This window comes from Rattus norvegicus, chromosome 6 (assembly GCF_021556685.1).
Source record: "Rattus norvegicus strain SHRSP/BbbUtx chromosome 6, alternate assembly SHRSP_T2T, whole genome shotgun sequence".
Taxonomy (NCBI): domain Eukaryota; kingdom Metazoa; phylum Chordata; class Mammalia; order Rodentia; family Muridae; genus Rattus; species Rattus norvegicus.
Window position 1 is genome coordinate 89,308,541 of NC_141539.1, and position 12,112 is coordinate 89,320,652.

Consider the following 12,112-nt stretch of genomic DNA (forward strand, 5'->3'; position numbering starts at 1 on the left):
TTACAATGGTAGCTAGCACTGTGCAGAACATGTCGTCTCTCTCCTGCTCCGGTCCAGTCCTTTACCTCTCATTCGGGCTCATAAGGCACTCAGGTAACACTCCGCCAAAGCCTGTACCGCTGTATAATAGCAAAAGGAAAATACCTGAGTCCGAGGAATAACACCTGCAGCAACAGGAGGAGGAGCCACGGAAAACTGGAACCCGGGATAGGATCCTCTTGCTCCGGTCAAACCTGAACTCTTACGGGTGGGGCGGAAAACTTCCGCCCCGGACAAAGTAGCGTCATTTCCGTTTAAGGCCTTGACCCCGCCTCTCCATTCTGGCTCAGTTCACACTTCCTCTTCCACGAATCTTATGCTTATCTCCCTAAGTGGACTACATGACCCAGCATCCACCGCGGTGGGTTGATTTCCGGGTCAAGAGGTTCGTTCTGGGTGCATCACCATGGAAGCGCTCGGTTTGGTCACGTGGTGGCCCTGGTTACGCCGGGTGGCGGCTGTGGGGTCCCAGGCTCAGCGGGGGCCATTTTGCCGGAGGCTGGCTCCGGGAGTCGAAGGCCGCAGTGGCCTGGCAGCTGACCGGAGCCGTTCCTTCTTTTCCTCTGCAGCTCGGGGCTTGGAGAGGAGCTGGAAGGCTGGGCTTCATCCAGCCCTCCCAAGACGGCAATGGTTCCCTCCAGCTCTCGCTATTTGACGACCCTCCATGGCGGCCGCGCCTTCCGAGCTGCTCCCTCTGCCGCCTCTTGCAACCACTGGTTCCTATCGCCTCCTGAGCCGCTGTCGTCCTTCCGCCCCAGGGACTGATGGTCGTCGATCTGGGGGCACAATGAGAGGCGAGAAAAGCTACTACTGCCGTGGGGCTGCTGGGGATCATGGCTCCTGCCCCGCGACACCATCGCCTCTGTCCTCGACCCTTCTGTTACCGGCGGAGGCTATTTCAACTAGCTGGTCCGGTCCTGGGGGTGGGCTGTCGAGCGGAGATGAGGAGGAGACTCGGCTTCTTCAACTCCTGCGCACCGCACCGGATCCTTCCGAGGCGTTCCAGGCTTTGCAGGCTGCCTTGCCGCGGCGGGGCGGCCGGCTTGGCTTTCCCCGCCGCAAGGAAGCCTTATATCGGGCGCTGGGCCGAGTGCTTGTGGAAGGCGGTAGTGATGAGAAGAGGCTGTGCTTGCAGCTTCTCTCGGATGTTCTTCGGGGTCAGGGCGAGGCGGGTCAGCTGGAAGAAGCCTTTAGTTTAGCGCTTTTGCCTCAACTAGTTGTCTCATTGCGAGAAGATAACCCTGCCCTACGGAAAGATGCGCTGCAGATCCTGCATATCTGTCTGAGACGTAGTTCAGGGCAGGTCCTGAGAACTCTTATACAAGGCCTGGAAAGTCCAGATGCCCGTCTTAGAGCTTCCACTGCGCTGTTGCTCCCTATCTTGCTTACTCCTGAGGATTTGTTACTGGGCTTGGATCTCACTGAAGTAATAATATCTCTGGCCCGAAAGCTTGGCGATCAGGAGATGGAAGAAGAATCTGAGACAGCATTCTCGACACTTCAACAAATTGGAGAACGACTTGGTCAAGAGAGGTTTCACTCCTACATCTCTCGTTTGCCCTCTGCGCTAAGGAGACACTACAATCGTCGCCTGGAGTCCCAGTATGGAAGTCAGGTTCCTTATTATTTGGAGCTAGAAGCCTCTGGGTTTTCTGAAGATGCTGCCCCATGTGTAGTGAATCTTTCCAGTAGTAATCTTAAATTTGGGATTATTCCTCAGGAACTGCATGCAAGATTGTTGGATCAGGAAGACTATAAAAACAGGACTCAGGCTGTTGAAGAACTAAAACAGTTGCTGGGAAAATTTAACCCAAGTTCTACCCCTCATTCTAGTCTTGTTGGTTTCATTAGCTTATTGTATAACTTGCTAGACGATTCCAATTTCAAAGTGGTCCATGGCACACTTCAAGTTCTCCATTTACTGGTTATTCGCCTGGGAGAGCAGGTGCAACAGTTCTTGGGACCAGTTATAGCAGCTTCTGTGAAAGTGCTGGCAGACAACAAGTTGGTGATCAAGCAGGAGTACATGAAAATCTTTCTAAAGCTTATGAAAGAAGTAGGCCCTCAGCAGGTACTTTCTTTGCTCCTGGAAAACCTAAAACATAAGCATTCCAGAGTACGGGAGGAAGTAGTGAACATTTGTATCTGTTCCCTCCTGACCTACCCCAGTGAGGATTTTGACTTAACCAAACTGTCCTTTGATCTTGCTCCAGCTCTTGTGGATAGCAAACGCAGGGTCCGCCAGGCAGCTCTGGAAGCCTTTGCTGTTTTGGCATCATCAATGGGCTCAGGGAAAACCAATGTTCTTTTTAAAGCTGTAGATACTGTTGAATTGCAGGATAATGGCGATGGAGTGATGAATGCAGTGCAGGCTCGACTGGCCAGGAAAACTCTTCCACGGCTTACAGAACAGGGGTTTGTGGAGTATGCAATTCTCATGCCGTCTTCTGCCCAGGGTAGGTCAAGCCATTTGGCACATGGAGCAGATACAGACTGGCTTATGTCTGGTAACAGGACTCAGAGTGCACACTGCTACTGTGGTGACCACACCAGGGACAGTATGCAACTGTATGGATCCTACAGTCCAACTATCTGTACCCGAAGGGTTTTAAGTGCTGGAAAAGGGAAAAATAAATTACCATGGGAAAATGAGCAGCCTGGAGTCATGGGAGAAAACCAGACCTCCAATTCCAAGGACATTAAAGATACAGAGCAGGTATGCTTAATATTCTTAAGTTAAAAATGAAAGAATTCACAATTAAGTTTTTGAATTAAGTGCTGATGGGAACATCCATTATAATAGTATGGATTATGTCAATCTACTTAATGGGTTCCTGATTAAATTTGAGGTACAGTGAGCTATGGACAATAAATGGGTGTCAGTTATACCCATAATTATTTTAGTCATATCCCATTCACCTCAGCCATACAACAAAAACTGAAACCCAGTAGGTACCAGATAAAGAACTAAATTGCAATTCCAAGTGGTTTCTGGAGAAGGTTATAAACTGGCAATTAGCATATTAGGTCCTAGAATAGAAGAAATACAGAGTGCCGTGGAATACCTAATTCCACTAGAAAAACAAAGAACACAAAAGCCTTCAGGGTTTCGATCTTTGAACTCAGATTCCTGTCCCTGCAAAGGTTTTATCTTAAAATTTACAAATATATACTTAAATTCAGATTGCCATCAGTACTTATATACTTTGTCTGTGTTTCCCAGTTAACATCTTGTCTTTTTTTTTGCTCAATAGTTTATGAACCATTTGATAGTAAATTGCACACGTTTTGGATTTCATTCCTTTATTATTTCCTTCTAAAATAAGTTATTTTATAAGTGTATATATGCTTCAGAATACTAAGTAAATTATATATAACTTTTATTTAATTTTCTCCATTTGTTCCCAAACTGTGCTTTACATTTTATTTTATTTTTTTATTTTACTGTTATCATCCCATATCTAATTATAGTTGGTGTGGGTATTGCCTTTTTACTTAGTTTATGTCCCTACTTGTTTGTGTGATTTGTATGGATTTTTCTTTGTAGGTCCCTTTTCCCCTGAAAGGCTGGGAATATTGTTTTGTGGAATATCTCACATGAATTTATATGATTGTTTCTATTTGAGTAGACTCAGGTTAAAAATAATTAGCAAATATATTACCTCAGTAATGGATACAGTACAGTGGAATTGCCCCACCTTGAGTGATGCCTCAGTTTATCCTTTGATTAAGTGACAAGATGCATTATAAAGATATATTTTCCCCTTCACTGTTCATTGAGACTCTACAAATACAACATTTTACTCATTGCTTCTGACATCCAGTGAATAATTTTATTTGTATTAGTTATTTATTACATTGGGGCTACAAAGTGTAATCAAAGACAAAAACATTTCCTCTATATTTACCTAAAATTATTTTCTATATGTAATCATTATCTTTAATTTTTGCTATTAAAAAGTGTTTAAGGTTTATTTTTATTTATGTGCCTGTAGGTATGAGTCTCCCCCTCCCTCTTTCTCTCTCTCCCTTTCCCCCTTCCCCCCCATCTCCCTCTCCCTCTCCCTCTCCCTCTCCCTCTGTGTGTGTGTGTGTGTGTGTGTGTGTGTGTGTGTGTGTGTGTGTGTGCGCGCGTTTGTTCATTTGTGGAGGCCAGAAGAGGTTGTTGGCTCTAGTTGAACTTGAGGAGTTACAGGATTCTGTGATGGGCCTGGGGTAAATGTTGAGGACCAAACTCTGTCCTCTGTAAGAGCCACAAAGAGTTCTGTGCTGCTGAGCCTTCTTTCCAACCCCAAATTAAGCTTTTTAAAATTTTATTTATATTTCTACTTTTTATTGAAAATAGATTTTTGTTCATACAATATATTCTGATCAGCTTCTCTTCCCCCAGGTCCTCCCAGATCCTCCTCACCTCCACACCAGATCCAGTCTTTCTCCACTAGAAAACCAGTAGGCAACTCAAAAACAAACAACAAACCAGACTAAGACACAAAAAACAAACCGGAAAAAAACAAAAAAAAGAGCCAAAGAAAAAGCACAAGAAACACTTGAATACTGAAAAATGTGATAAAAATACAAAGCCAGAAACCCTAGTATATAAGCAAAAACCTGTAAGGTTTATATATACGGCGTACATGCTCAGAGAAAGCATTTTGGGACAAAAACTTGCTAAAAATACCATTTTGTGTTAACTGTCAAATTAGGATTTTTGATGCTGAGTTGCCCCATATTTGACCGATGGCTGGCTCCCAGTGATATTTGGCATGGTTAGTGTTTGGGTCTTTCCTTATCTTAAGATATAATACTAAGGCTTACCTGATATCTTTCTCGTTTCCCACTTGGAATCAGCTGTTCCCACTCTCCACCCAGGATCCTAATGTTAGAGTAGTAAGTATTTCAAGACCAAATTCTGTGTATGTTTTCACTCATTGCTAATTCTTGCCATTGCTGATTGGCCCTTACAGTGACCAGAACCAAGGGGTATCTTTTTTTTAAATGAATTCTTATGAGTATCTTGAATTGGCAGTACAAGTTTTCTGCTATTTTCTATTCTATATTTGGTCTCCCTTCTTTTATAACAAAACCCTATCGTCCAAAATCATGCACTGTATCCTACCTAACATACAAAAAATTAAGGCCAAAGTAGTTAGTAAATAAAAATCAAGATGTCCTCATAGTTTTCCTTTGGTTTGGTTTGGCTTGGTGTGGTTTTGGTTCTCACACCCATACTCCCAAAGATAGGTCTCATTATAAAGCTCTGGTTATCTTGAAACTCATTATGTAGACTGGGCTGGCCTCAGACTCAGAGAATTAAAGGTGGAATTAAAGGTGTGTCCCATGGTTAGCTCCATAGTTATTTTTGTTTTTTGAATTATCACATTAGGTTTTATATTAAGACTTTTCAAAGGGCTGAAGATGGAGCTCAGTGGCAGAATGTTTGCCTAGCATGTACAAGCCCCTGGGCTCAACTCCAGCACCACAAATGTGAAATAAAAGTAAAAGTATTAACAACCTACAAGAACTTTGAATAAATTAGTTCTTTTGGTGGGGCAAATAGAGATGCTGCTTATGGTAGATTTATATACCTCAGTAAACTCACGTAACTTGAAAATGTTATGATCAAAACACATTTATTAAGCCTAGCCTATTGAACATCATAGCTTAGCAGCCTAGTATACGGTATAGGAGAGGTCATTTCTGCTCATAACCCTGGGGCTGAGTCAGTGCTGCTCAGCATCGCAAGGAAGGATGAAAATTCAAAGAACTGTTTCTGCTGAGTGCATATCGCTTTGCCATAAGGTAAAAACTGTAAGTCAGGGATTCACAGTGCATAGAGTGCATTTTCACATTCAGTATTTGCACTCAGAAGCAGATGGAACTGACTTCTAACTGTTCTCATTGCTCATTTAGTCTTCCTTTTCCAAAGGGTTGTATTTAGGTATTTATTTCTTGTGCTGGGATTGAGTCTAGGGCCTTAATGGACTAGGTAAGCACTCTTTTCAGCTATATCTCCAGTTCCATCTTTTTCATTTGATTTTTGTACTGCTATATATTATAAACATTAATGAATTTTTTAAAGGAATATTATTGCACTTGCTTGTTCTGTCACTAGTCTAAGATGTTTGGTGGCTGTATTAAGATTTGGTTCTGGATGGTGGCACATGCTTGTAATCCTAGTAGGAGGTGGAGGCAAGGTGGTTGAGGTGTTAAAGGACTAGTCAGTGAGTTGGAGACCAACCAGGGATACATGAAACCCTGTGTCAAAACAATAATAATAATAGTAATAATAATAATAGTAATAATTATAATAAAAAGAATAATATTCTGGTGCTGACCATAACAACAGGAATTAGAAAATAAGGCATCTGAAATGTCCATGTAGACTAATTTATATATGAAAGCTTCTGTGATGAAACTGAGATTTACCATAGAAATCAAGCTGTAACTATGTACCCAGAAATGCTTGTAGAAATACACTGCGAGTTTTTTAAAAGGACAGCATGGACTAAATGTATGCACATTTGAAGACATGAAGCTTTTAAAAAGTGTCTTGTGTACTATTAGTTTGTTTTTAGAGCAGCTTTAGGTTGATAGTACACCAAATAAAAAGTGCAGGTTGTTTATGAATTCCTCTTTACACTTAAACAGCTCGCTCCAGAACGTCCAGCACATTACTGATAGAGAGCGCATATGATTGTAGTCAATGACAGAACAGCAGTAAGAACCAGAACGTTCATTCTTTACATTAGGCTTCACTCCCGTGTTTTATATTCTGTTGGATTTCAGCAAGTATATCTATGTGCACAGGATCCACCATGGTGATGACAAAGAGTAGTTCAGTTGCTATACATAGCCTCTGTGCTACGAATGCTCATCCTTCCTCCCACTCCTCATCCCTTGGCAAGCACTGCTTTTTTCTTATTTTCACACTTTGGCCTTTTTCTGAGTTTCATGGAGTTGCAGTCATACAGCATGTCTTTCAGCCCTATAGAATAAGGTAGGAAGTATGCCTTATGGGTATGTCTCCTAAATAAGATTATAGAGAACTGACAAAATTTCTTCTGCAAATGTTAAATAGATTTTATTAATGACAGGGTTGTACCTGATGCTCTCTGTTTTGGAAGGTGATTATTAAGTGAATTTAGAGGTAGACCTGGTCAATTATTTGTTGCATCTTAATATTGATATGACTTATGTGGTTTTCTCTCATTTCTGCTGTTAAAAATGTATCTTCTATATTTAACCTAACTAAAAGCTTACCAGTTTTATTGATCTTTTAAAAAAGCTAGCTTAAAAAAAAAGCTAGCTTTTGGTTTTGTGAAGTGTCTGTTTTGATTTCCTGTTTTCACTGATTTCTGTGCTTTTTTGTTACTTTTTTTCTTTGCTTGCTTTTATTTTAACTTGTTCTTTTCCTTTTTTACATTTTATTTATTTATTGAAGGGAGATTGGAAGCGTTTTTGCCTGTATGGAAGTCATAGCACAACTCCAGAGGGTTGCTTCTCTCTTTGTGCCATGTGAGTTGTGGGATTGAATTTTGGTCATCAGGTTTGGCTGCAGTGCCTTTAACTGGTGAGCCATCTTGCTGGCCCAAAAACTTTAGTTTTTAATAATAGAAACAATTTTGGTATTCCAGAAACATCTTTATCTAATTTGAAATTTGTTTAAATTTCACTTAGAAATTCTTTGTGTGAATTAAAAGTATATATATTTTTTTAATTTCGAAGTGCTTTTTTTTTAGTGTTATTTCTTTGTTGCTGATTTCTAGCTTAATGTCTTTGCAGTTAAAGAACAGCTATTATATTGGCATATTCTTTTACATTTCTTATGCGTTCTGTGACCTAGAGTGTGGTGTCTTTCTGTGCATGTGCGTGTGTCTGCATGAGAGTGTGTTTCTCAAGTGTGAGTATGTAAAGACCAGAGGTTGGTAGGGGATTTAGCTCAGTGGTAGAGCGCTTGTTTAGCAAGCACAAGGCCCTGGGTTCGGTCCCCAGCTCTGAAAAAAAGAAAAGAAAAGAAAAAAAAAAAAGACCAGAGGTTGACATTTAGTGCCTTCCTTTATAGATGTCTGCCTTCTGCTTTGAGGGGAGTGAGTTCTTACTGAACTGGAAGCTGGGGTGTTCTTCAGCAAGCTCCAGGGATCACCCTGTGTTGCCCCATCCACTTCACAGTAGGGTTACAGACCCTGCATCCACAGTGCTCTGGACACAGGTCCTCATGCCCGTGCAGCACGTTCTTCACCTGCTTGCTGTCTTCTTTGCCCGGGCTATTCTCTACTGTTGATGCATGTGAGCCGAGAAGAATACCCGATGTGCTGCTAGATGAAATTATCTATAGATGGTAATTAAATTCAGTTCATCCAGGTTGTCGAGTTCAGTTGTCCTTTCTATTTTTCTCCATATGGATCTATCAGTTTTTGATGATGAAGAGGTGATGGAGTTTCCAGCTACAATAGTGGATTTTTTTATTTCTCCTTGTAGTTCTGCTTGTATTTCCATCACATAGTTTGGTGCTATATTGTTATTAAAATGATATTTTCTTAAAGTATTGATCTCTTTATTGAGAAGTACTCCTTTTATGCCTGATAATTTTTTTGCTTCCAAGTTCAGTTTGTCTGAAATTAAGTCATGCCCAATTTCCTGTTTTTAATTTTTAATTTTATTTATATAAATATTTTGCCTTAATGTATGTCTGTGAGTCACAGACATACAGTGCTCCTGGGGGCCAGAAGAGGATGTTGCTGGATCCTGTGAGACTGGAGTTATAGACTTTTCTGAACTTTCAGGGGTGTGCTGGTAGTCTAATCATTGCCCTCTGGAAGAGCAGTCAGTACTCTTAACTGCTGAGCTATCTCTCCAGCCCCATGCCTGCTTTCTTTTTATTCATATTAGCACTGTATTCCTTTATATTTTTATTTAGTATGTATACATTAATATATTTAAAGTTGCTTTCTTATAGAAAATATATAGTTAGGCTTTGCTTTTTTGCTTTACTCAGACAACTCCTTTAAAATTTTCTTCTGGGGCCTGGAGAGATGGCTCAGTGGTTAAGAGCACTGACTGCTCTTCTAGAGGTCCTGAGTTCAATTCCCAGCAAACATGGGTGGCTCACAACCATCTGTAATGGGATCCAATGCCCTCTTCCAGTGTGTCTGAAGACAGCTCAGTGTACTCATATAATAAATAAGTAAATCTTTAAAAAAATGTTCTTCTGTGTGAGTGTGGTATATGTACGTGCTATAGGCTGTGTGTGTGTTTATATAGGAGGTATCAGTTGTCCTACTGTTATTACTGTGCTTCATTCCCTTCAGACAGGGTCTCTTACTGAACATGGAGGTAGTCAGCAGTCTTCAGAAATTTTCTTGTCTCTGTCTGACAGCACTGAGGCTACAGCAGGCATATGTTCAAAATCAATACCAATCAATCAATCAATCTCTCTTTCTCTCTCTCTCTCTCTCTCATTTGTGTTCTGGAGATTTGATCTCAGGACCTCCTCCTTGCACATCAAATACTCTTAATTGCTGAGCTATCTCCATAGCACATGTTTTTTTTGTGTGTGTTTTTTTTAAAAGATTTATTTATTTTATATATATGAGATATATATGAATACACTGTCACTGTCTTCAGACACACCAGAAGAGGGCGTCGTCGGATGCCATTACAGATGGTTGTGAGCCACCATGTGGTTGCTAGGAATTGAACTCAGGACCTCTGGAAGAGCAGCTAGTGCTCTTAACCTCTGAGCCATCTCTCCAGCCCCATAGCACATGTTTTAATTGGTATAGATTAAACTAGTAAGTATAAAATTTCTATATATACTAGTAAACTAGTATATATAGTATTTTTTATTGTTGCTTATGTTTATTTCTGTCTTATAACATTTGTAGTCTTTTGTGGATTTGATTAAGGATGTTTAATGATCCCGTTTTTTCCTTTTTTATAGCATATCAATTGCTTTTCTTTTTCTTTTGTAGTTACCTTAGAGTATGCATTTACATTTTTACAGACACAACAGAAATACTAATATTATTGTTTTTAGTTATTTTAAGAGCAATCAAGAATAAGAAAAAAAAGGATCTGAAGAGATGGTTTAATGCTTAAGAGTATTGCTACGCTTTCAGAACACTTAGGGTCAATTCCCAACACTCATATAGTGACTCGCAACCATCTATAATTATAGTTCCAAGGTATCTGACACCCTCTTTTGGCCTTCCTGGGTACCAGACACATATATGATGCATAGATACACATGTAGGCAACACACACACAATAAAAATTTTAAAAATTTTATTATGCCTTTCTTATTGTTTATACAGTGTACTTGTATAAGTCTGTCTGTCTGCCAGTCCTCCCCCCCCCCCCGCTTTCTGTGTGTGTGTATGAAGGATTTTGACTTATTTAATTTTCTTTTCATAAAAAGAATTCTTAACATTTGTTGTAAGGCAAGATCTTACTGGAAAAATGCCTCAATTTCTGTTTGTCTGTAGATGCCTTTTTGACCTTCATTATTGTGGGTAATTTTCCTGGATTCTACCTAGGGTTGTGGTGTTTGATTTTTTCTTTCATTTTCTTGGCATTTTACTTCATTTACTTTCTTCTCTCTTCCATGCTTTCTGAGGAGTCAGATGTATTTTTACTTTTGGTTGTGTGTAAGTTGAGTGTTTTTTCCTCTTCTTTGTCTCCAGCATTTCCTGTAACTGGAAGATGATATGCTAACATAGTTTCTGTGGCTTTTTCTGATATTAATTTGGGGACATTCTTGGTCATTAATGCCTCAAATACGTTCCAATATGCTTTTAAAAAAAACCTGCATGTTGCTTCTTTTATGGTTTCCCACCATTTTTGCATATTCTATATCTTCTTTTTTCAGCCTTTTTGTTGTTGTTGTTGTCGTCCTTTTAGTGCTTTTTCATTTTAGAAGTTACTGTTGTGTAGGCCAAGCTACTAAAGCACACTGTGAGGGCATCCCACTTACTCTCTCCATATTTGAGCTCTTACGTTCTTCACTTTCTCACAGGCCAGCCTTCAGTTTATGTTAGCCTGTTCTTGCATTTTGTTTGTTTTTTCAGTTTTTTTTTTTAAATCCCAGCCTAGTTATTCCAGCCTTGTTGCCAAACATTGTTGATGTTTGTTCTGATGCATGTTTATTTTCTTCTTTCTGTGGTTTTTGTTACTAGGTTTATTTTTAGTTTTGTTTTGTTGAGAGTAGACTACAGTGTACTAGAGAAAAAGAAAGTATAGAAAGTAGGTGTTAAAATGTGAAGGAAATGTTCTTTAGTCCTATGATAAGGACTCCATGAAGCATGTGCTCCTGGATGCTGAGATTCACCTATGTCTTCCAGCCTTAGGTCTCCTTGCATTGCACATGATGACTAAAGGAACCATAACTGACCTGTTCACTTCATTTAGATCGTGTAGGTTCTAGTAAAATTTAAGCAGATCAGTCTTTGCTTAAAAGGAAAAGCTTCTCAGGGCAGGCCTTGTTAAACATAGGAAAGCTCCATGTATTTGAAAATAATGGTTACATTTTCTCTTTCCTTGCCAGAAACATTAAACCTTTTCCTTCTCTATCCAGTGTGAAGACATGATAGAGTTCCTGGAGATAAACTCAGAAGATGTGGGGACTCCCCTGTGACTTGCTTCTGCCCCTAGAGCTTTAACTTTCCCTCTTGCTGGTATTGGGCCTCTAGCAACTTGTTAATTAACAGTTCTTTTCTGTATCCTACCTCTGTCTGCTTCAGAGAAGGCAGTCATTCTGCTTAGAAGTTCCTCCTCTCAGTTATAATTCTGGATATCTACGTATTTGTTACAATTTGCCTTTTATGAGTATCTCTGATGGATCTAAAGAGTTTGCTTGAACTTATATATTTTGAATGGTGTTAGAATTTCTCATTTCCTTACACAAAGAAGTGTGTGCATCCATGCATGTACATGCTTGCGTTGTTGTTGTGATTATTGAACCTGGAGTCTCACATGCATGGTCTACCACTGCTCTAAACCTTCTGCCCTCCTTGATACTGTGAATACTTGATACTCAAGTTTTACTTTTAAGAATGTATTTAAAGTCAACCATAAT

General features: G+C 40.0%; 2 protein-coding genes across 10 annotated transcripts in view; one reads left to right on the top strand and one right to left on the bottom strand.

The window, feature by feature from the left end:
- Klhl28 (kelch-like family member 28) overlaps nt 1–271 on the bottom strand; it is a 35,308-nt gene extending 35,037 nt beyond the window's left edge. Inside the window, exon 1 of one of the 2 annotated variants that reach the window (XR_015621757.1) lies at nt 145–262. The gene's annotated coding sequence lies outside the window, so the exon portion shown is untranslated. 2 annotated transcript variants of the gene reach the window in all.
- A 224-nt stretch (nt 272–495) lies between these two features.
- The window catches only part of Togaram1 (TOG array regulator of axonemal microtubules 1), a 64,389-nt gene continuing 52,772 nt past the window's right edge, over nt 496–12,112 (top strand). For 7 of the 8 annotated variants that reach the window (XR_015621890.1, XR_015621891.1, XR_015621892.1 and 4 more), the window contains exon 1: nt 496–2,755. Coding sequence is in view for 4 of the 8 variants with exons in the window: in XM_087553209.1 (XP_087409335.1) it covers nt 704–2,755 (2,052 nt within the window). In the remaining 4 variants the exon portion in view is untranslated. 8 annotated transcript variants of the gene reach the window in all.